The 25775-nt window shown below is 44.5% G+C and overlaps 2 protein-coding genes across 2 annotated transcripts; both read right to left on the bottom strand.

Moving 5' to 3' along the window:
* Positions 1–522: 522 nt before the first annotated feature.
* LOC127334379 (nudix hydrolase 13, mitochondrial) lies at positions 523–2792 on the bottom strand. Its single transcript, XM_051360822.2, has 3 exons — positions 2119–2792; positions 1906–1989; positions 523–1212 (listed from the first exon to the last, which is right to left on the bottom strand). The coding sequence occupies exons 1-3, from the start codon at positions 2293–2295 to the stop codon at positions 841–843; spliced, it is 633 nt and encodes a 210-aa protein (XP_051216782.1). The 5' UTR covers positions 2296–2792; the 3' UTR covers positions 523–840.
* A 20429-nt stretch (positions 2793–23221) lies between these two features.
* Positions 23222–25235, bottom strand: LOC127334378 (small ribosomal subunit protein eS27). The gene is made up of 4 exons (XM_051360821.2): positions 25088–25235; positions 24902–25003; positions 24214–24242; positions 23222–23566 (listed from the first exon to the last, which is right to left on the bottom strand). Exons 1-4 carry the CDS (start codon positions 25088–25090, stop codon positions 23440–23442), a joined length of 261 nt encoding a protein of 86 aa, XP_051216781.1. The 5' UTR covers positions 25091–25235; the 3' UTR covers positions 23222–23439.
* Between the last annotated feature and the right edge of the window lie 540 nt (positions 25236–25775).

The following is a 25775-nucleotide window of genomic DNA, read 5'->3' as shown; positions in this document are numbered from 1 at the left end:
GCCTGATTGGCGCAACTTGATACATAGTCTCCTTTCTAGATTGAGGGCACTTGATGGATTGAACTTTTCAGTTTGAAATAGTGAATGGTATTTGTCTGCTAGGCAGACCATGTCAATGAGCAATGATAAGAGGATGCCAAATTGCATCCTTATTTTCAATGGTTTTTTGATTGCGGTACAGGTCAATTTTGGACGGCCCAGCCCACCAACAAACTCAAGAACCAGGAGACAGACAGTCTTGTTTGTTCTTTTCTATATGTATTTTTTCCCCGGCGAGACCCATTCCTCTCTTGCTTCTTTACTTGCTCCGTTTTCTTAAAAAAACAAAGCTAGAGTTCGTTTTCAAGTTGGCCAACTAGTGTAAGTTTTCTTGGATTACTGGTGTTTCAAAGTAGTAATGGGGGAACTTTAGATATCTGAACCTTAAATTCATGTTTTTTACTTTATCAGTGTATATGTCGTCGTACATTGGCAGCAACCGTAACAAGAATCAACGAGGGAGTACAAGTTGAGAGGTGGCGATAACAAAACTTAATCACCGGATCTATTTGAGGAACAGAAGAAAACATTTACAGGCACGGTGACTTGATTAAGTGGCTCTTAGAGTTACACATTACATTGGGAATACCAGTTATGGATCGATCATACAAGTTGGCAATCATCAGAGGTTAGGGTTCGATCATATATGCCGGATGACTCTGTATAATTACGACGAACGCTGATTAATTACTGATTATAGCGACAATGAAGAAATGAAGGAAGATATCATCAGACGAGTCCTGGGCTTCTGGCTGCTGAGCTGAGCCTGTGTGTCGTCAGTTCATCCACATCTATAGCAGTTCAGCACAGCGCCACCGCTCGATCTGCGGCCAGTATCATGTTCATGCACATGCCAGCGTGCTCGTTCAGCTGATCCGGCACCGCAGGGCTCTCAGCCACCGCAACGGCTGCCACTACAGGGGACGTCCAAGTTGAAGAACGGTCCAGCAACGCCGTCAGCGCCTCGCGCATCCAGTCGTAGCGGCAGAGCCCGTACGAGTCCGCCGATGAGACCCATCGCCTGCCGTGGGTGTCTTGCTCCGGCCATTGCTCGAGCTCCTCGGTGACCTCGAGCGCGAAGACGTGGCCCTTGCAGGCGCCCCTCGGGCTGTCGCTGCTCTGCTCGCTCTGGCTGCTCTTGCTCCTGAACACCCACAGCCCCAGCGAGTCTCTCTGAAGGGAAAACAGGCGGTTAATTGCTCGTCAGCAGCAGCTAATTCATGGACATGCTAAATTGCTAATACTCTGCATATTTAACGCAGACATGTCACCAGCAGGAGCTGATTGTTTAGATCGGTGTTGGCAAAGACGAGACACGTCACATGCACAGTAGTCTTCGAGATCTCTAGATGTTTTTATTATATATTGTGTAGAGGAACCACGTCAAAGATGAATAAAAGAGGCAATGATTCACAATATTCAAGGGCTTCCGGCCGACTAGAGAACTCGAGGATAATCGTGAAGAAATTACACCACGTCATGAGGTGCTCTGATGGAATATGTGGTTACCTTTAATTAACTAGTAGCATTAGCTTAATGTGGTACTAAAAAATTACCAAGTCAACGGCCATGTCCTTTTCTTGTCTCCTGATTCTTATGCTACGATCCACAAAATTCTCTCCGCCCGATCTTGTCAACAGAGAAAATTTCCCGGCCGGGTGGTTGCTTTCCCTGCCGAACATCGCATCATGTTCGTCTCTATCGTGTTTTTATAGTATATCGTCATATATAGATACATCTCTAGCCTCTAGGAGGTCAAATCAGCTAATTACCATTGAACTTGCACCGGGCTAAAGCTGCTTTCATGAAATCAAAGATGATATACCATGCAAACGAAGGAATAGTGTGGGAGAGTAGAGTAGTTACGTTGATGGTGCCCCTGACTCCGGCCTCCTCCAGCGCCTCGCGACAGGCAGCTTCGTAGACGTCCTCGTCGTCCTCCCAGCCGCCCTGGAGAAATGCAAACCAACCAATCGAACCATCAATTAGTACGCGCATGGTAGTACTACCAATCTTCATCATCTTCCTTATCGAGATGAAATATATGGTGGTGTGTCAGAGTGAGTTCGTTGATGTTACCTTTGGGAAGACGAGATCGTGCCTGCTGGGCGTGGAGACCATGAGAACCTCGAGCTGCCCGTCTTTGTCCACCCGATACGGCACACACCCTGCCACGAGGCGGTACTCGTTGTCGTAGCGCTGCCGCAGCCGGCCCTTCCTCGCGACGAGCTTCTCCGGTGCCATTGCTTCGGCCATTGAAAGAAGCTAGGGAAGCCGGGGCAAGAAGGAGCTGCCGCTCGAGAGCAGACGCAGAACCGAACAAGAAACGGGGGGAGGCCCAGAAACGGAGTGCTAAGGCCGTCAGGCGAGACTAAATCGTAAGGAAACTGGATGTGCTCTAGGCTCTGTCTCCGCGACTCTCACGACGAACGATTCTTCCCGCGCAATTTAAAGGCGCGAGGAGCAGGAGGGAGGAGGAGGTCAACCGCCATTAACGCACCAGCACCGCCCAACCAGACAAAACAACTAGCTAGGCAGGTGCTTGGTCTGATTCCTCGAAACGGAGAAAAGGAAAGAAAACTGCAAATGATTTGTGCGGGGAGTAGTAAACAAAAGGGGAGAGGTCCGTTGAATTGCGCGGCACCTCGAGCCGGCCTATGATTGGAGATCGACGAGCCAATTACGAGGGCCGGTGCTCTCGTCTCTTCTTTGCTTTCGTGATTAGGTTCGTTCCGGCTTCCTGGAGTAGCGAACTAGCCACACGGACACACAATTTATAGACGTGTGTGGATATATGGTGGAGTGGGGGAGCAAGGGATATCTAGGAAGACCGGACTACCGCGGAGCAATTCTTGAGTGACCGTGCTACCAGAACTTCCAGCTAGTGCATCTTCAGCGACGTCCTCGATAGAGTTTTTAGCTTTTTAAAGCGCTATTGGAGATATCAGTAATTGCTGCTGTATTAGGGACGGCTCTCTCTGACGGCACCCCCAACAAACCAATGAATTTAATTACAAATTCTTAAGAAATTTTACATATTTAAACAAAACTTAATTTAAAACCTAATTTCAACTAGCTAGGTAGGTATGCTCGTGGTTGGAGCAAGTAGCGAAGAGTTTTATCCCGGATGGGTGACGGCACAGGCTATTGATTGGTTCTCTAACACCATATGCTTTTTCATAGTCTCCACTGATCTATAGCATGCCTATGAGTTCTCCCTCTTTTATCCTCCTTTATTCTTGTTCTTTGTGGTTGTGTGCACCTTTGATGTGCAGAGGTTGGGTGTAGGTTCAATGATCGTATCGTCTTCATGTAAACATTTAAATTTATAAAGTGCTCCCTGTGTCGAAATAAGGTCTAGTCACGCGTGTCCAAGGCGTTGTAGTCGGGCTCGTTGCCAACGTCTTCACTGCCCTAGTCATCATTATCTTCGTTTAGGTCGACGTAGTTGCCGCTCCGGTACACTAACCATGACTCAGCGAACTCCTTCATGTATGTCGGTACAATGTTCACCGACGCGTGCAGGGTGGCATTGAGCCTCTCTCACTACTCTGGGTCATCGGGGTCGAAAGGGGGCGACGACACCTGGTACTTCACGGGCCACGACGATGGCTCCTCCTCCTTCTCCATCTTTGGTGGTGGAAGTGGGTTATATGGCTTCTTCGGGTGCCGGATGGAGAGTCATCCCACGACGGCGACTGCGGCGATGGCATAACCTCCCCTTGAATTCACAAAAGACTATGCCACTGTGACTGGAGTGCCGAAGACAATGTCATTGGCATGAAGTGTGGCTCCTCCTTCACCTCTAGCTTGGGGACGAGGAAAGGAGACCGTTACATTGTGCACGATGGGAATGAGAGGATGACGACTAGGACGTCTTTGTTGGCTCCCATTTTGCCGGCGAGTCTGAGTTTCCGATGATCCTTTTGTTATCGGATTGGAATCAAACTCGAAATGGATTCGGATCATTCTGAATCATCTGGGATGGATGGAATTCCAAACCCAGTCCGGGTTTCACAAAATGGCCCAAATGGCTAGTTATTCCGGTGAACCTGTATATACCCATCTTCTTTCCCAAACACTACCTACCTCCTCACAAGAAAAGGAAATACACTCAACTTCTCTCCTCCATTGTTGAGCACCACCAAAGATTTGAGATCTCCCCATTCCTCCACTCAAAGTAAAATCCCTTTGACCAAACAAAAGAGGATATCCGGATCTACGTTTCCACCAAGCCAAGTTATGATTCCGATAATCCCCAAGGGCACGGAACCACTACATCACAATTCGATAAGTATCTAAGTGTTGAATCCATGATGAGCTGAAGTTAAACTATTTATCCTGTAAAGCCCAATAAACCACTAATATGGCCCTTTGTGCAATGCAGTAAAGTATAATATGCAAAGTTTTAATTTATTGATAATATTAACTAGAAAGCGGTAAACTAAAAAAACTAAGTGTTGAAAGTAAAGATGAAAGAAAGCTTATGCAAGGTGGAGCTGGGTGAAGGTAACTCAAGTGAGAAATCATATGATTGTTCAATTTGTCTTGGTTGTCCCATTTTGTGAAGCGCATGTTTCATACCAGCTAGATGCATAAGTTTCAAGGAATTCAATGATTACAACTCCAGACGTATAGAAACTAGCGCACAATGGGTCAAATAACGACATGTGTCTTGCATCATCACATCTAACTTTTATAAAGATACTCTATTGTTTCGCCCATGGAGGAGAAATAAATTGGTGCATCCCCGAACGCGAGCAAATACACCCCTAGTGATTGGTCCCAAGGCCATATACGTGAACAAGCAATGAAGTTACTAAGACATAAAGTCCAACCACCGCTGTAAGTTTCAAGGTTCCCATTAGTTTACCCCCCGTTGGTTAAAATGACATGGTTTCTATCATCTCCCGCCATCCCAAACCTCTAAACACACGTAACGGTGACAACCTTATGCATTCCCCCAACATATGTGTGCACTCATACATCAGTATATAAGACCATCATAGAATATAACAACTTGTATGCAAGCATAATCAAACTATTTCACCATAGTCATGAACAAGTTATTACTCAAAACTAGACATACAGATCCAATACATCATGGGAAAATGATATGATGCCTCATACATAATGTTTTCAAAGAGATCATAACTGGGAGATGGAGAGGGTGAAGACGGTGATGTTGTAGATATTGATGATGACCATGTCGGATGTGGTGGAGCCACCTCGAGGCAATTCTGACAGCGGTTCCCCCCTCCGATCTCCCATCTCTGTCAGATGCAGGCTGAAGACTCTATGTTTATGTGTTTTTGATCTTTTTTTATATGCATACATCCATAAAAAAGGACGGCATCAGAGTCACGAGGGGAAAATGGGTATAGGTGGCCCGGGCAGCGTATCAGGACACACCACCTGGCCCATCTCGGCCCTCTGGCAGACCCAGGTGAGGTCCGGGTGCTAGCGTATCAGGACACACCACCTGGCCCATCTCGGCCCTCTGGCAGACCCAGGTGAGGTCCGGGTGCTACAAGTTTTCATTTTCCATAAAAACTTGCATAGAAAAAAATCGCATGTCATTTTGAGTTTGTGAAGGTTCCTTAAAGTCAAAATACGAAAAGAGGGTTTTCTTACCTGCAATGTTATAATACAAGTAAAAGGGATCTGAGAGAAAAATCGCAAAATAATTCTAAATATCTTCCCTGCAAGATTATAATACAAATAAAAGGGATTTGAGAGAAAAAATCGCAAAATAATTCTAAATCATGATTATAACCTCGTATATGAATGAATTACTATGATAGCATAATAAACTACAAATGACATAGATGCATTTTAGATGCATCAGATTCTGCCACGAGTTTGTCAAGTTGCTTGTTACTCTTGGGTTTGTCGGGAAACCCATGGTGTGCTAGGTCACCCGGAATCTTCTAGGTTGTGGATATTCTTCGGGAAAAGTTTGTGAGGGTTTGGAGGTCATGTTGAAGGCATGCCACTAGTTATTGAGCTCTTACTTCGTGGAAGAGTCTCAAGCAGAAGAAGGCGAGCCTTTGTGCTTAATGGAAGTCCTTGGTAAAACACACTTCTCCAGCATGATGTAACTTCATCCGAAGGAAGGGAGCATGGGAATACATCTTCGTCTTCGCGTGCCTCGGTTATTTTGTTCGAGCTCCTTTACTTGTGCATTTACATATGTGATAGCCTTCGTGTTTGAAGTCTCCTATATCATCATATAGGATTTTCTCTTAGTTTTTAGGCACACCTTTGTTATCCGCATAGCCTAAAACTTGTGAAAGTGAAGTAAAATTTATAGAAACCTATTCACCCCCTCCAATATAGGGTAGCATCTCTATCCTTTCAGATCGTGTGACATGACATTGATGAGTGTGCGGGCTAGCATGCCCTACCACGCATCGTGCCTAGCCTTGTTCTTGTTCCTCATCGGAGACCTATTACCTGTGTAGTGTGTCATCCCAGTGGTCGTCGTTGTCATCTTGTAGCGTGGTTAGGCGCGCTTCTACTATGTGAGTTGCTCCTAGTATTGGCAATGGATTCCGCCGACCGTCGAGTGCTAGTTGGCACGGGCGGTATCACGATAGCGCACGTGATCACGTTTTCAGCCGCCTGGACACCACATGTATGGTGGCGCTGGATACCTAGCGTTGTAGAGTGCTCTGGCCTCTTTAGGTGTGAGATTTCGCCACCGGAACCCATTGGTCGCAACGCCACTGGTACAACAGGAGTTACCATTGTCGATTGCGTCATGGTTGTAAGCCATTGCTAGTTTTATGCGCATGAGTTGTGTGGCTCGAACGAAGGGGAGAGAGGGGGAAGTGGTGTTAGTGAAGGACGCGGGGATGGAGGAGGCTATATAAGGGCACCAAGGTACGCGAGAGGGCTGGTGGGAATTAACGGCGGCGTGGGAAATTGCATCGCCAACGCGTGGGGAAGGCTCGCAGTCGTCGTGTAGGAATACGCATAGATGATGAGTGTGTCTAGGAAACCGTTGTCGTATTAAGTTAAGTTGATCATCCTTTCGCCCATTTTAAAAAATCTAGCCAACGGTTGTGTTACTGCCAAGGCTGGCCCGCCTGCCCATATCTGACATGGTGGCATGTGTCTACACTCCTCCAACACAGAGGGGAAAAAATCACGAGCGTCATGCCAACAAAATTGCACTATATCGGGAAGTGTTTACAAACATCGTGGATTATCTTATAATCTAATAAACCTTAGCCGACGGCTTACAAGAGGTATATATAGTTGGTGGCATCGATCCGTACCACGGCGACCCGGTACGCTTCGGCCCAAGCCTACCCGGCAACGGCCTTCCCTCTTCTCGTCGGAAATCAGCCTCCTTTAATATGAATTACCGATGAACCACGTCTCTGGCCACCGTTTCTATATTGTCTTCATTATGATCTACGCTTTCCAGCGTCTTACAGAGCGAGAAATTGCCTGATGTTAACCAAAATTGGCGTGCTACATCTTCTAGATCAAGGTTTCCAATCGTCAGGAAATCTGACACCGTTTCTTATCTTTGCAACTTTCTGGACATCGCTGAAAAATATGCAATAGTTGTAGCAGGAATAGTATCCGTTAGGTCTCTCACAGCATAATCAACAGAAACTTTCAACCTTGCTTTCTTTGCAGGAGCTAGCGATCATCCTCGATAGACGTTACGTACGAAACTTTCTGGAAATTTCGTTTTATCTGCTCCACTTTAAAAGGCGATATGCTTTTTTTATATAAAAGGATTTATTACTTAATGTTTAAACGGTATAGCGTGTATGGAGATTGTTATATTGTGATCCAAATTCATATACTAAAGGGAGGCTAACTTCTGATGAGTGGAGCGAGGCCCGTCGCCGGAGGCTTGGGCCGAAGCGTCGTGCCCTATAGGGACGCCTGCAGGGGGTGCGGGGGGCGGCAGCCCCCCGCGGTACGGATCGTTGCCACCGTCTATATATATTCCCTGTAAGCCGCCGCTAGGGTTTTATCGCATCATTATACACCCACGGCGTTTGTAAACACCACCGAAATAGTGAAGTTTTGCTGGCTGGCGCCCGTGGTTTTTCCCTTGTGTGTTGCAAGGGTTTTCCACGTTAAAATCTCGTGTCCCCTGCAGTGTTTTACTTTTCGTTCTTCTTTTATTGTGCATCTCAATTATAACGAGTGGTATCAGAGCCCGTGTTCTTTGGATCTAGGGTTTACGAGATGTCGTCACTGAAGTTCGATCTACCGCAGCTGGACTACACCATGAGATTTGCTTTGTGGCAAGTGAAGATGAGGGCGATTCTCGCCCAATCTTCAGATCTGGATGAAGCGATCGATGCTTTCGGCGAGAAAGCGAAGGATACCTGGACCGATGCGGAGAAGCGGAAAGACCGTAAGGCTTTATCGTTGATTCAACTCCATCTGTCCAATAATATTCTGCAGGAAGTGCTGCAGGAGAAAACCACCGCCGAGTTATGGGTCAAACTAGAGGAGATCTGTTTGTCCAAGGATCTCACGGGCAGATTGCACGTGAAGATGAAGTTGTTCTCGCATAAGTTGCAAGAGGGAGGTTCGGTGATGAATCACCTATCTTCCTGGAAAGAGATTGTTTCTGATTTGCAGTCTATAGAAGTTAAGTATGAGGATGAGGATTTAGGTCTTCTTCTTTTATGCTCGCTGCCTAATTCTTTCAGTAATTTTCGTGACACCATATTATTGAGCCGCGACAAACTAACTCTCGCGGAGGTTTATGAAGCTCTCCAAAAAAAGGAGAAAATGAAATCTATGGTGCAGGCTGAAAGTTCATCCTCCAAGGCGGAGGCATTAGAGGTCCGTGGCAGGCCTGAGCAGCGAGATAACTACTACCACAACAACAGAGATAAGTGCAAGGGCGACAGAGGTCGCTCAAAGTCCAAAGGACGTGACAAGTTCTGCAGGTATTGTAAGAAATCTAACCACAATATTGATGATTGTTGGAAGTTGCAGAACAAGGAGAAAAGGAACGAAACTTACCAACCGAAAAATAATGATGGTAATGGTAAGGCTGCCGTTGTCACCGGTAAGGGTGAGGCTGCTGTTGTTGCTGGTAGTGATAGTTCTGATGGAGATTGCTTAGCTGTCTTGGCTGCATGTGTTTCACGTGATGATGAATGGATTCTTGATACTGCATGTTCGTTTCATATTTGCTGTAACAAAGATTGGTTTAGTTCTTATGAGTCTATGCAGAGTGGATATTTTGTGCGTGTGGGGAATGACAACCAGTGCAGCATTGTTGGCATTGGTTCTGTTCAGATCAAGACCCATGATGGGATGACACGCACGTTGACAGGAGTGAAACACATACCCTCCATGGCGAGGAATTTGATCTCTTTGAGTACCCTTGATTGTGACGGGTACAAGTACAAAGGTGGGAACAAACTTTTGAAGGTATCATCAGGTTCTCTCATTATTATGATTGGTAATATGAATTCTGCGAAATTATATGTCCTTAGAGGTAGCACTTTGCCTGGTATTGCTGCTGTTAGTTCTGATGAAACTAGTAAGACTAACCTTTGGCATAAGCGTCTTGGACATATGAGTGAGCTTGGCATGGCAGAATTGGCAAAGAGAGAGCTAATTGATGGCTGCGATTTAGGTAATCTTGAGTTCTGTGAGCACTGCATCTTTGGTAAGCATAAAAGAGTAAAATTTAATGCTTCCGTTCATACCACCAAAGGCATTTTAGATTATGTACACGCTGATGTTTGGGGTCCGTCCCGTAGAACTTCTAATGGTGGTGCTAATTACATGCTTACTATTATTGATGATTACTCAAGGAAAGTGTGGCCATATTTCCTGAAACATAAATCTGATGTTTTTAATGCTTTTAAGAAGTGGAAAGTTATGGTAGAAACCCAAACTGAAAAGAAGGTTAAGATACTCCGTACTGACAACGGTATGGAATTTTGTTCAAATGAATTTGATGAGTTCTGCAGCAATGATGGGATGGTAAGACATCATACCATTTCGTACACCCCTCAACAGAATGGCGTGGCTGAACGCATGAACATGACCATTATTTCGAGGGCTCGCTGCATGTTGTCTAATGCAAAGATGCATAGAGGTTTTTGGGCTGAAGCAGCCTCCACCGCATGTTATCTCATCAACAGGTCACCTTCTGTTCCACTTGATAAGAAAACTCCAGTTGAGGTATGGTCTGGTTCGCCTGCTGATTATTCAGATTTGAGAGTTTTCGGTTGCATTGCTTACGCTCATGTTAATAATGGAAAGTTGGAGCCAAGGGCTGTTAAGTGCATCTTCTTTGGTTATGGTTCAGGAGTTAAGGCATATAGATTATGGAATCCTGAAACTAAGAAAATTGTGTTGAGCAGGAATGTCGTTTTTAATGAGGCGGTTATGTTTAATGATAGTCCGTCGACTGATATTTCTGATGCTATTGATTCTCCTGATGTTTCCGATGATGAGCAGCACAGAATTGGCGTGAAGGTGGAGCACGCAAAGGAGAATGAAAATATGGTTCCTGAAACCAACAATGATGATAATGATGTTCCACCTTCACCACCTATTCTTCAACGACAAGGACGGTCTATTGCTGCTGACCGCCCTAAGAGAAATATTACACCTCCTACCCGATTAATTCAAGAATGTGATATTGTTGATTATGCTTTGAGTTGTGCTGAACAGGTGGAGCATGATATTGAACCAGCTACATATACTGAAGCCATTGCTTCGGTTGATAAAGAGAAGTGGGTAGGTGCGATGCAAGAAGAGATGCAATCGCTTGAGAAGAATGGCACATGGGATGTTGTGCACTTGCCTAAACAAAAGAAGGCTGTCCGCTGCAAGTGGATATTTAAAAGAAAGGAAGGTTTGTCTCCTAATGAGCCTCCACGGTTTAAGGCAAGGTTAGTAGCAAAAGGTTTCAGTCAAATTCCAGGTGTTGATTATAATGATGTATTCTCCCCGGTTGTGAAGCGTAGTTCTATTCGTGCTTTCTTTGGTATTGTTGCTATGCATGATCTTGAGCTTGAGCAGCTAGATGTAAAGACTGCTTTTCTGCATGGTGAGTTGGAGGAGGAGATATATATGGACCAACCTGAAGGTTATGTAGTGCCTGGTAAGGAGGATCTTGTTTGCAAATTAAAGAGGCCTTTATGGTCTGAAAGCTTGATCGCCACAGGTGGTATAAAAGGTTTGATTCATTTATGCTTACACATGGTTTCGAGAGATCTCAGTATGATAGCTGTGTGTATATCAAGTTTGTTAATGGATCACCTATTTATTTGCTGCTATATGTTGATGATATGTTGATTGCTACCAAGAGCATGAAAGAGATCACTACTTTAAAGAATCAATTAAGTAGTGAGTTTGAGATGAAGGATCTTGGTCCTGCTAAGAAAATACTAGGCATGGCAATTAAAAGGGATAGAAAGTCTAGTTTGTTGTTTCTTAGTCAGGAAAAGTACATTGAGAAAGTTCTTCATCGTTTTAATATGCATGATGCAAAGTCAGTTACTACTCCTATTGCTTCTCATTTCAAGTTGTCAGCTTTGCAATGTCCTAGCTCTGAAGATGATATTGAGTACATGTCTCGAGTTCCCTATTCTAGTGCTGTTGGTTCCTTGATGTATGCCATGGTTTGTTCATGTCCTGATCTGTCATATGCTATGAGTTTGGTCAGTCGATACATGGCTAATCCTGGTAAAGAACATTGGAAAGCTGTTCAGTGGATTTTCAGGTACCTTCGCGGCACATCAAAAGCTTGCTTGAGGTTTGGCAGGATTGGTGAGGGGCTCGCCGGATATGTGGATTCAGATTATGCTGGCGATTTGGATAAGAGAAGGTCCCTCACATGTTATGTGTTTACTGTTGGTGGATGTGCTGTTAGCTGGAAGGCTACTTTGCAGGATGCTGTTGCACAATCTACCACTGAGGCTGAGTACATGGCTATTGCTGAGGCAGGTAAAGAGGCTGTTTGGCTGAAAGGTTTATATGCTGAGCTTTGTGGAGATAATTCTTGCATTAAGTTGTTCAGTGATAGTCAAAGTGCTATTTATCTTACTAAATATCAGATGTTCCATGAGAGGACAAAGCACATTGATATTAAGTACCACGCAATCAGAGATGTGGTTGCAAAAGGTAAAGTGAAGGTATGCAAGATTAGTACTCATGATAATCCTGCTGATATGATGACTAAGCATGTCCCTGTGTCCAAGTTTGAGCTTTGCTCAAGCTTGGTTGGTATAACTGTTTAGCCCAAGTGGCTATTGGCGGTAGCAAGTGTTTTCTTTGTTGATTCAGGTGATTGTTGAAGTTCATGCTACAAGGAATTTGTCTCAAGGTGGAGTTTGTTATATTGTGATCCAAATTCATATACTAAAGGGAGGCTAACTTCTGACGAGCGGAGCGAGGCCCGTCGGCGGAGGCTTGGGCCGAAGCATCGTGCCCTACAGGGACGCCTGCGGGGGGTGCGGGGGGGCGGTAGCCCCCCGCGGTACGGATCGTTGCCACCGTCTATATATATTCCATGTAAGCCGCCGCTAGGGTTTTATCGCATCATTGTACACCCACGGCGTTTGTAAACACCACCGAAATAGTGAAGTTTTGCTGGCTGGCGCCCGTGGTTTTTCCCTTGTGTGTTGCAAGGGTTTTCCACGTTAAAATCTCGTGTCCCCTGCAGTGTTTTACTTTTCGTTCTTCTTTTATTGTGCATCTCAATTATAACAGAGATGGAGAATCAATCCATAGATCACGCTGCCATACGTATTGATTAAATATATATCCACCGTGTACTTCAACCGTCCAGACACATTCGTAAATAGGTTTTGGTTCTTCACATGTTATAGAAACAACCATGAACGGAGCCAACTTTTGCACCGGTAGCCACGGTAGGGCTGCATGAAGTAACCGGACACGCAGAAGACGTGGATGCGCCATCGGGGGCGTAGCGGGCACGGCCTAGGTGGTGCGTGGCGGGGGTGGGAGCCCCGCACGGTAGTGCGCCATAATTTCATCGAAGTCACGGCCCGCCCACCAGGCGTGCCGCACGGCTTTGTTGTGTTGGGTAGGGCAGACCAGCCATCGAAGGCCTCGAGTAGACTCATCATCGAATATCAGGCCACAGATATCCGATGTGGCGGCGTAGGCCGGGTAGCAACTATCCTCCTCCAGGAGTGTGTCCCGCTGCTGGTGGATGGGGAAGGAGAGCTCGCGGCTGGTGGGGATAGGGGAAGACATACCCAGTGGTGCTGATGGACCAGTGCGTCATCAGCCGGCAGTCCGGCGGTACGAATAGACCGTACTTGGTGAGCTCCTGCGTCCCACATGGATGTGTTGCCGCTGACGTTCGCCTCATCGTTGTGCACCATCTCCCATGTGGGTTCTCTTGTGGGGAAAACGCGACAATGGGGATGTGCGGCGGGTCCTCGCGGCTAGACCTTATACACGACGCACGTCATTAACGCCCGCACAGGAAGGTACCATCACCGTATTGAGCCGCATCGTTGTGTCCTGTCGATGCCAAGGTGGCAGTAGCAACAGAGTACTAGATCAAATAATGGCAAACTTTCCTCTCCTTCGTCATTGAACACGTTGACCGGGCATGGTGAGGCCCTGGCAAGATGGGCCCGCAAGTTCGCCGGCCAGTTTGTTTAATAAAATGGCACCCCTGTTCGCCGAGCCTGAGGCACTGATAAGGCGGGCCCAGAAGCTCGCTTGTCTCGCAAGTTATTTGTTAAATGGGAACATACTGTGGCTCGCCGAGCTGCTTTCCCCATGTGCATCGTGCTCTAACATGACATGGCGTAACGCGACACGTAAATGATGGCGTAGGCTGCCGTGTGCAAGTCACCATAGTGAGTGGGCAGAGTGGTGTGGCATCGCCCAACGCCACCAGCTCACATGTGGCGTTCTAAAATACACCACGCCAGCACGCGCGCCGATCCCTCTTAGCAGTGGCATTGTAGCCATTGGCGCACGCTACCAACGGGCACACAATGGTGGCGAACGATATTTTGCAACGTCAATATTACTAAGAATGGTGTTGCATCATTGAAATGCACCAATAATTATACGGCCCCTCTAGGCATATTCCTACTAGTGGAGAGAGTGTCTTGTACTCCAAGTCTTCTAGTGATGTAGATTTGGACGTCTCCATGTCTAGTTCGCCTTGAACCAACTGTCCTTGTCCGATTGGGTCGGCTACCTTCTTTTCCAGCAGGCTTAGGCCACCTAGTGGTGGCATAGGAGTCATTCGTTTGTGGGTGTGGCCACATCTTAGGCCTTCCGGTACTTCTCCATGTCTTGAAACCACCTCATTGGTATCTCTACGCCATTAGCGCTTGAAGTGCTTTAAGGTCTTTTGGCCAACTTTAATGTGTAGTTGAGGTCAAACTGATGCTTGCAGCCGGGTGAGGATCCTTCAAATGCTCCCGAAACATGTGAAAAGAAAACAATGTCGGTAGTTGTGTCCTTAAACCCTAGAGAGTTGGCTATATGAAGCCGGCAGCACCCCTCCTCCTCCCCCTCCCTAGGGGTATGACCCAATACGGTACAATAGCTACCATTGTAACATGAAGACAACACCCCAATCTCACAGAGAGATCGGTAATAAAGACAAGTAAAAGTACGGTTTTCCTCCACCGTCGAGGACCCGTACTTGGGTAAACCGTGTGATATCTCTCCCTTGGAATTCATTCCCTTGTCATGCCTCACTCCTCAGTGTATTCCAACCCCAATGGCTTCTATCATGGTTTCCCATCGCAGTCCTACTGTCCAAGATGAAAACTCATGATGTGGTCTTTACTGAATCCAGCAACGGCAACACTTGTGTTCTGTTGCTGAAGAACTGCATGCTCTAGCCAATGCAATCAAAAGAGCGGTCTGATGGAAGAGACTAGGAAATACATTTATACTCAACACTCTCCTCACATGTGGCTCCTCAGGCCTAAACATAGATCGAGAATTGGTTATTTTCATTTTTATTCCGCAAGTTGGGTCTTGTACTCAAGACCTCTTGGCTCTAATACCATGTAAAACTGCATGCTCTAACCAATGCAACCAAAAGACCGATATAATGGAAGAGACTAGACAATACATTTACACTTCAACACCTTGAAGACTTGTTTTTGGAAAACCTTCATGATAGCTGCATAACCTAGTATATATACTCCATGTTTAAATCTCATATTTGTCAAGAAATTGATAAAATATCTCTCTATCTTTATCATTAATGACTAATTACCACCACTATATTGAAATCTTCTCTTTAATTGTTTCTTTTGGGGAAAACACTTTGCACTTTGTTTTGTTTTATTCGAAGTCTTTAATAGCTTAGCTTAATCGCCTATTTATTTTCTCTATGTCCCAATTCTCCAAAATACCAAAGAGATTTGTTTTTCCTTTTGTCCTTCAGCTCCAAAGTGTTTCCATTGCCTCCTAAAAATTTAATTGAAGAGGGAATCTACCTGAGTTTCCAAGAAGCACATCATACGGAAGAGGAACGTGAATCCCTACGAGAGGTATGTTCGATGTCTCCCACTTTTAATATTTGAATGTCTATTATAGCTAGTAGTAATGTTAAGACTATTATGCTAGTTTGAGTAATTCTTGATAATTAGAGTAAAGATTTTATAAGCATGAATAATTTGATTAATGGGTATTTACTCTAGTTTATTTAGTTAACCGAGTCTTACCTTGAAAATAGGTATTGCCAAATAATAAAAAGTCTGCAAATGAAGACTCGAGGGAGTTGAATTGTCTCAAAAGCTTAACCTTTGAAATGTTGAACACCATAGATGTTTTGATTGACTTGATAGCACTCTTAGAAATGATTTGTTTGGAAAGAATTTGATGTCCAGAGGTAGTTGAGAGCACGCACAAATATGGCATGTTGATTAAAGTGTGATATAGCTTTACATGTTGATTAAAGTGTGATATAGCTTTACGCGTGTCTGCAACAGTGTCACACTCCATGATATGCTAACAAGTCCGCTGGCTAACAAAGATGCAGATGCACGGCGGAAACCTCTGGATTTCAGATATTGAGTTAGCATATGTAGCAGCAATGCTATAATGGAAAAAAAATTAGCACTCTCATGGCTCTGCGTTGCAAGCAAAAGTAAGTGTACTCCTCGCTATGAGAAATCGTTAGAGTATCTCTAGCAGAGCCCGTAAACTGGGCAAAACCGAAAAATAACCGCAAGTTTAAGGGTTCGGTTCACAAATCGGTGCAGAATCAGTAGTCAGAACTAAAGAAAAGTTTTCGGGACGAGACCGAAACCCGTACTCGGCCTGTATTTGTAGGGGCACATCATACGGAAGAGGAACAAAAAGTTTAGCACTCTCATGGCTCTACATTGCGCGGGACGGAAGTTTCACCTCCTCCAAACTGCCGCCGCTGACGATCTGCGCGCCCTCACCGACCTCTGCGCCGCCGTCGCCCGATCTCGTCGGTATGAGTCTCGAATCGACCCCGCCGGCCGCCGGAGCTAGCTCACAGGCCCCGCCACCCTCTCACGCGGTCGCCAGAGCTCCTGCTACACCAACCACCCCCGCCACCCCCGTCGACGTCGTGACCATGGTCTCGTCGACGAGCGTCCTCAAGCGGCGGCGTGCGGGAACGCATGTGGTCCCGCAAACCGGTGCCATGGCAGCCAACGGTGATGTCCCGGTTGTCGCCAAAGGAGCGAACACAGCGAAGCCGACGGCACCGAAGGCATCCCGCGTCAAACCGAAGAACTCGGCGCCGAAGAGGACAAAATCGAAGACGATGACGAGCCGTAGCGCCCCGCCTTTGTTCCCATCCACGTCAACACCGTCGCCGCCACCAGAAACCAACGCGAACGATGCAAGACGTGCTCGACGATGGGCCAACAAGGTAAAAATTACAACTCCATCTCGTTTTTTAATTGCGGGCAGAAATTGAAGTCGCGTACTATTAGGAACAACAACGCCTCGTACATGGAGATGTTGGACGAGGTTAACATTACCACGCTCATTCCTTTTGACATTGGGATGGGCGGAGATGGGGAGGACGACACGGATGAAGGGGAAGAAGGGGATGATGGGGAAGAAGATGAAGGCGACGAAGGTATGGTCGAGGTCGAGGCCGATGGAAAGAAGAAGAAAAGAAGGGCGAACAACTACACGGAAATAGAAGACGCGACTTGTGCCGAGCTTGGGCCGCCGTGGGGATGGATGCAGTCTCCGGCACCGATCAAACCGGGAAGCGCTACAAGCAAAGCATCGAGGACAAATTCCATAAACTGATACCGTGTGTTCGCCATCCTGTCGATCGCACATACCGATCCCTCCAAGGATGTTGGGACCCGATCGAACCGGCATGCAGCCAATGGGCGGCAGCAATGGATCAAGTGGTGTCAAATCCTCCTAGCGGCACAACTGCTGACGAATATGTGAGTGAATTTGCTTGCTTTTTATGTTTGCACAATCTGTGTTTGGTTTGGTGACCACACCTTGACGATTTCATATTTGTTTTGCAAATGTAGGACCGCATTGCTGATGCGAGGTATAGAGACATGGCCGGCAGCAAGGGCAAGAGCTTCACGATGCGACATTGCTTTGATGTGCTTCAACACCTCCCCAAGTGGCAATTGAGGGACGAAGAAATAGCACCCAAGAAAGCTGCTATGGTTGCGCTGGATGATACCGAGGATGAGAAGGAGGGCCGGAACAATGACAAGCCAGAGGGAAACAAGAAGGCCAAAGAGAGGCTCAAGCTCGAGGGGGAGGCAGCATTGTTGAGGGACAAGTTTTATCAAATGATGAAGTCCAAGGAGGTGATAGTGGCCAAGACTTTGGAGACCAAACTTGTGATCATCGAGAAGAAGAAAGAGGTGAATCTTGCCAAGGTTGAAGCCAGCTAAGAGGAAGCAAGGAACAAGGCCAAGTTGGAGGACTTGAAGATCAACGTGAAGAAGGCCAAAGCAATGAAGCAACTATTGACCGAAGAGAGGGAGGTCATGATGATGAACACAAAGGATATGAATAACCAACAAATGCAGTGGTGGAAGGAGGCCTCGGCGGAGATCATGGAGAGACGAAAACTAGCTCATGAAGAGGAAAGTGGTGGTGGATCGGTGACGCATGGAGGTGGTGGCGATGATGATAACGGCGGTCCTACCTCCGTTTGATGCTGGCATTGAGAGGAGGTGGTGAGGAGAATGAGCAACTTTCTGCCATGAATTATGAACTATTTGCTATGATTGTGTCATTTGACGTAAAACTATGAACTATGCATGAGTTGTTTGCATTTAATAGTTGATCATTTACCAGTTCTGTGATAAACCCTGCCTTCACGGGTTTGGAAGCCACTCTGTTTTACGGTTTTGGTTTACGGGCTCTATTCTGCGTCAGCGATTTTTCGACCCGTAAACACAAGCTCGGTGAACTGAACTCTGGATTTTCAGTTCGCGTTTATACGGGCTCTGTTATAGATGATCTTACCAAACCAAAAGTAAAAAAAAGGTGGCGTTCACAAGTGCCTTTCCAAGTCTACACAGTCTGATTAAACTCGCTAGATTTGGGCACGTTCTCGTTAATAAAAGTTTGAAAAGTTCTAAAAGAGCAAAGAATATAAAAGAAGTGTTAGATACCCATTATTTATTGATGTGGATGTTGATGAATTTTTCTTTGGCTAAGCATTTCTTGGCATGATCTCTCACTCTTAATTGACTTAAGTATGAAACTGTTATCTCATTCCATGGCAAGGGTGAGAGTTATTTAGAAGAATTGGAGTAGAAACTTGTTAATCTAGTTGTTCCTGTTTATAACATCTTTATTATGATTGTCTTGACTTATCGAAACCTGCATAGTATTCTTGTCATTACTCTATTTATGCTAGCTTTCAGATTGATGAAGTGATGATGCATGAGACTACCAATTGTAAGTGATCTTGTTTTCTCATTATTTCGGTTTGAATACCGAGTTATTTATTATCTTTGGTTTCTTGCTCGAGGACGATCAAGGTTTAATCTTGGGATGTTGATAATTGCATAATCTAGCATCTATACTCCATGTTTAAATCTCATATTTGTCAAGAATTGATAAAATCTCTCTCTATCTTTTCCATTAATGACTAATTACCACCGCGATGTGGAAATTTTATCTTCAATTTTTCCTTTCAAAAATATGCACTTATCTAGGCCAATTAATGAAGAATCATGAGTTGCTAATACTCCCGAGTCAAAGGCCAGAGGCCTCCAGAAGGTTTAACGAGCCGCGATACGGGCAGAGTCCGCCCGTATGGCCACCCGTATCGGTTGTCGCCGCCTTGGCCAAGTCAACCCTAGCAACTTCCGTGAAGGGACCCCTATATAATTTTCCCCCGGACGCCGCAAGAGAGAGTCGCAGTCGCCAACACCACATCACATTTAAGGAGGAGATCCATCGCCGAGCCGCAGCCATCACCATATCCACATCCATTTCTCCACCTCCATAGTCATAGTCCATCTACTTGTAATCTCAATCTCCGTGATTGGAGATATTGTAAGAATATTTGATGTTGATACTGAATCCATCTTTGCAATGTTAATGACATTTGATCTCGTTATGAGTGAATAGTCCTCACGGGTTGCGGTCTTGGGTGAAGCCTCGCAGCGTATATGTCCATCTTCTAACATGGGAATATTGTGTTGAGTTTGAATAGGTTTTTGTTCTTGTTTATCATCTCTTGTCTCGATCTAAAGTCTTATCAGGTGCCCAAGTTTCAAGGATCGATCAAGATAATGAGGGGGTATGAGTGGTACTTCAACCTCTAAATCGAAACCCAGTGACAGAAGCGTTAGAAGAATAGAGGACCTGATATCCATTTGGGGTCACGGTAACATCACTGTGTGTAATGCTTTGGTCTGTTTAATTAATTAATTAATGACTTCTTAATACCCTAGGGTGTATAGATGTGGTAGTAGATCAAAAGTCTATAGTCGTAGTAGCTCGCAAAAACTGTAGAGAATTAGGATGTGTCGTCCACAATATTTATCCTTATTTGAACATGACTCATGTTGCACTTGATATTATATGTATCACATATATACGCACAGCTGCAGGTAAATCCTAGGCCCTAGCCTATCTCCATCTATCGATACACAACAAAAAAATATGTTAAGGTGGAAAGATCCAGTGAAGGAAGACAACCAAGCTCCCAAGATCTTGAAAAATAACGTAATCTAACATCAAGAAAAAAATTCCCAAGGTTCGATTAAACCTTGATCTTCTACTACAAAAGCTACGATAATGCATTTGTAATCCGGATCGAAGGTATCACTTCACTTGGCCCATGTGTTGGTAGCGCACTGGTTGATGTCGCTGTTAGTTGATGCATACCTTGGGATCTTAGTTTCCTTTATTATACATAATTTGGCTTTATGCATCTTGATGTGTCTCAAATCGCTCTTGACATTGAGTTGTCACAGGAGGTCTCATGCACTTGCCAAATCTTCTAGATATTGATATACTCCCTCCGTTTCTTTCTATAGTGCCTATATTTGTTTCAGAATATAAGGTTGTAGCTTAGCCTTTTTTTCAATTACCCCCTCCCCGTTCAGCTCCCAAATCGTTCAGGTCCCAAATTTCTTATGGTAAGTTAGTAAGATATGGATTTCTAAAATTTTACGTTGATCTCAAATCGTTCAGCTAGGGGTTTTGTGTAAAAAATACTCTGGCGCTAATTTCCGTGCCAAAAAACTATAGGCACTATAGAATGGAATAGAGGGAGTATTACCAGCTATCTTAAGGGTAGGTTACAAACTTATTAGGACTTGAAGTTGCGGTAGGGTTAAGGTAGAGTATGTGTCGGAGTCGGGTTCTTATACTGTATCGTCATTTAAGTGTGCATCTTTATGTAACAAAGTAGAGTATTATGTGGTAACTTTAATCAGTAATGCTACACTTAGAGAACGGATTTGTGGAATCCACTTACGGACGCATTCCGTGTCATCAGACAATTGGGTAGACTCATCGTTGTTCGTAGACCCAGCATTATTGGACCTCAACCGTGGTCCGAAAGCCCTACAAGTTATGACAGAGAGTGCGCATAGTCATGCTTCATAGCAGTGGCGGAGCCACGTCTAGGCTGTGTAGTCAAATGACTACACAGTTTTTTGACAAAACAAGTTAAAAGTGTGTAAAAAATACTAAAAAACCATATAAATACATGTATTTGACTACACAATATTATGCTGACAACACATGGTTGATGTCCTGGCTCCGCCACTGCTTCATAGATATAGGCCTCACTGATGAACCACGCTAAATGACCATGTCTCTCGCCATCTTTTCTATATTGCCTTCAGTGTGATCTTGAGTGTTCAACAGCTAACCTCCAAGGCATGTGCTAACCAAAATTGCCGTGCTCCATCACAGCTAGCCTCTTCTTATCTCTTGATCAGGCTTCTCCCAATCGTCGGGAAATCTTACACCGTTTCTTATCTTTGCATCTTTCCAGACAACGCCCAAAATGTGCATTACTTGTAGCAGGATTCGTCTCCTTTTAAGTCTGTCACAAAACAAAAGGAGCATATTGTATACATCCACAAAACTCTTTCAACCTTTGCTTTCTTTGTAGGAGCTAGCGTTCACCCTCGTCAGTAGTTTCGTACGAAATTTCCAGGAAATTTCGTTGTGAGGAAGTACATTATCTACTCCACTTCATAAAGCGATCATGCATAAAGGTGACGAACGCAAAGTGCTGAGTCGATTCTTCAACTGCAAGTTAAAAGAGAAGATAGATGGTGCGTGCTCCTCAATGGTGATCATATTGGGTTGGAGTATGTAGCTCAATCTCTAGGGTTTTAAAAGGAAGGGAGGGAAGGAAAAGTATTGGGACTACACGAGACATTATAGGGGATGCCACAAGCCCAACGAGCTTGGAATGCAAAGTTGAATCTGTCTGTTAAGTCCTTAGGGTTTAGGCATTGTGTATTGCTGAACGCTATGAACAAGAGGAGCAGCCAAGACCATGTAAAGTGGGCGTACATGTGAATGCCCAATCATACAGAAGTCACTAGTCAACATAAGTACACGATAGACTTGTATAACATCAAATATCTGATGAAGAAAAGTTTTAACATGGGACTACTCAGTTCCTAGAATTGAGATTGTGCAGCCGCGGGGAGATCCCACTAAGCTAATCCTCCCACGGAGCCCCTCAGCGCGATGTGATGCAAAAGTTGCCAGGCGAGAACTCAGCTGTGGGCCCAACAATTTTGCCTTTTTGAAAGAAAAAAAAAGCCATCTGCCCACCGATTTCGAAATCCAGTGGTCTAGATGGTGTCGCGCCGCAGCGTCAAAATTTTCATGCTCGCCCTTAAGTTAAGTGCATGTTTGATTTAAATGAATTTTATATAAATTTTGTAAGATTCATTATTGGGATTTTTTTATGTGCACCATTTGATTCGTAGGGTTGATCCTTAGGATGCATAGGAATTTTTCTTGTTGAATTGCGTTGCACTATCTTTTGGAGGAAAAATAACATCCACTCAAACCTTTCCTCTAAATTAAACGTTATTTTTAAAAAATCATGCAGGTTTTAAATCATGTATGATTCAACTTGATTTGACATTCTAATCCTACGTTTTCCTATTTCTGTGCCCTAGAATAATTCTAGGCCCTAAATTAAAACATGAAGTACTGCAAACCTGTACTGATTCCCATTGGTCCATGGCACAAATTTAGCAGAGACACAAATGATACATTCATTAGCAAATTTGACTGATATATATTGTATTCACACCTACCTACCTAGTGAGGCTTGCAATTTGTACACGATGATTGATAATTAACATTTCAGGACGACTACAAAAATTTCAACCTAAACTCCAGATTTCATACTAGCTGCCCCCAAGTCATGGATTACGTCTAGTTCAAATCTCACACTCGGATAGTAAGAAATAAAGTATATAGCTAAGCTTGTATTCCCTGCAAAGAGCTTCCTCGTTCTGGAGAAGTACACCAAACGCAGATAACAGGGGTATAGAGTAATAAAGTACCCCTTATGCCAAATTTTGCAGATATCTAAATGTTGCAAGATGTATAAAGCATCAACTGCATCCCTTCCGCTGCAACAAGGGACACGCACCAACAGCAACAAGGCTTAACTTGGGCAGCTAGCATATCAGTGAAGAAGGAACCAATGAAACAACAGCAACAAAACAGAGGGCACTCAACATCACACATAACAGAAATTCATCAATGACAACCATATGGTCCAGCACTTCTAGTCTGATCTCACAACCCAAACAGAGCATAGTACCAGTGTCATAATATTACTCCAGCGAGATATCAAATTACCAAAGATGGGTTCACTTTGCTGACATTGCAAAAATTTCAGACTACATCCTGGAAACACTAAAACCTTGATCAACGGTGGCTTGCTTTTCGATAGCCTTAGTCGCCCTTGCGGCGGAAGGAGCATCCCTCAGTTAGCCTGGCCTTCCCACCTGTTGGCTGGCAGAGCACGGTTTGACAGCCTGGGCAAACCACGACAGTCTGGGAGTGACTGAACACCGTAGTGCTGCAAGTACAGAAAGAGTCCAGCTAAGTAAACAACCATAAGACAATAAGTGTAATAAAAACACATTACAGTAAATTCTGATCAACAAACATTGAAATGGATCAGCCATGGCAAGTAGACCTAGCAATTCATGGTCCAAAAGAGATCATAAATAATAAATATAAGATGCATACAAGAATGAAGAAAATCAAACTTGTAGAATACACGAGAGACTTTTGATTCAAGTGCCAATTATGAAACAATGAAAATTGCAGGAACATGTTCGTTTACAAGGATGATGTATCAAACTGGGGTGTCAACAGGATAATTTTTACAGCTAGCATGTTAATATAAGTGAACTACAATGCAGAACCAAAACACACAAAGGGACAGTTAACAATACACATTTAGTAAACAAATAACATGTCAGACATATGCAGTCATAGAAAAGCATCGCTGAACGCATAGCATTAGGAAAAATCATGTGCATGACATATAACAACTGGCTACACGTATAGACATTTCCAGTTTACTTACAAATAGCAACAACGTTTAATTAAATGATGCCATGCTCAACATCACAGGAACATCAAAGACAATCAGCACCAAATAAACACAACAGATAAGAAGTTTTCTTGCAAAGAACATAAACAGATAAGAAATATTACATGCTGAAGCACCCCTGGCACTTCACGTCCTGCAAAAGTTAACACGGGGCAATTAGAACCCACTATAATCCTCACAGAAAAATAATCATGACAAACTTATGCATAAGAAATGTAGCATTTGAACTAATACAGTCATAATTTAATCACCAGACACAAGTGACAATACTTAATAAGGTAATGAGTAGCCAATCGGAGATATGATTCGATGGATCCTCAGAAACAACCTTCATTCAGACTAGCATTTCACTGTTTGCCCACACATTTGTGAACTGGCAAAGAGATTGCCTAATACTCAACGCACCTGGTGATGCGGGTGTCATGCATGCTTGGCTACCGACAGTCAACAAAACTAACCTATGATATCAGTCACTAATCTACATCACCGTTGGGAAATAATTAGAATCAGCAATCGTGAACTAGCATAGAGATTGTCTAAACCCTCAACGCATCTGGTAATGCGGGTGCCATACATACTTGGGTACTGACATTCGACAAAACTAGCCTATGATAACAGGCACTAACCAAAGACACCGTTGGGAAATAATTACAATCAGACGCGTAATCCAGCACGAACCAATGGTATCAAGAACTATCTTCGGCTACGCCTACATGTGTCGGCAACGCGCTACACGGGGTGGGGCAAAAAGGGTAACGTGCAGGGAGAGGAGAAATGTTCAAGGGGGGTTACCATGAAGAATGAGTTGGGGGACTGGACGAGGCGCTTCTTCTTGTGCTTGAGCTTCTCAAGCTCCGCCGGCGGGTTCAGGAGGTCGATGTCGTTCTGGAGCACCTGCACCACGCACCAGAATCACAGTGCTCAGAACCGTAAATCAAACAAGGGAAGACATGGAGGTCGAGAGATCGGAGGACGCACCATGGTGAAAGGCTAGGGCTTGCTCGGGCACCGCGCTCTCTGGTCTCCGGTAGGGACGATCCGAAGAGGAGGCGGCGGCTGCGGGAGAGTTTGAGAAACTGGGCGTGTCTAGGGTTGGGGTAGTGTTTATAGAGGAGGAGTGAAGGAATCTGCGCCGTCGGATGGGTTATCACCAGATCTAGGGTAGGCCTTTTTCTCGTGGGCCGTAAGGTGCTGATCAATTCTATTTGAGGGTTGGCCGGATATAGCTCATGGGCCATTATGAGGGCTGACTTACTGGTAATGGCAATTGGCAAATGTGATACTAGACACAACTATTCTTCATTTACAAAGTACTCCTTCCGATCTTTTTTAATTGACTCGGATTTAGTACAACCTTAGAGTAGTATTGAGTTATGACACGACACCTCATTGCAAAAGCATGGGAAAAAATTAACAAGAGAGAGACTCCACCCTGGCTTATATTAATTAAGGAAGAAGTGAGGACTGGAATCTAGGACCTGACCCTTGTGTGCTTTTGTACGGTTAGCACCATCCCCGACCACAAAGAAATTATATGTAACTTTTATCTTCATCAAAGATTTTTTTTTTATTTGATGTGTGCTTTAATTTCATCAATCTGATGCAATTTAATAAATAAAGTTGGTCGTTTAAAAAAAATATGAAGGTAAAAAAATATATATAACAA

Source organism: Lolium perenne, chromosome 2 (assembly GCF_019359855.2).
Source record: "Lolium perenne isolate Kyuss_39 chromosome 2, Kyuss_2.0, whole genome shotgun sequence".
Classification (NCBI taxonomy): Eukaryota; Viridiplantae; Streptophyta; class Magnoliopsida; order Poales; family Poaceae; genus Lolium; species Lolium perenne.
Note: the sequence above shows the minus strand (reverse complement) of the source record. Positions and strands in the feature narration are given on the sequence as shown.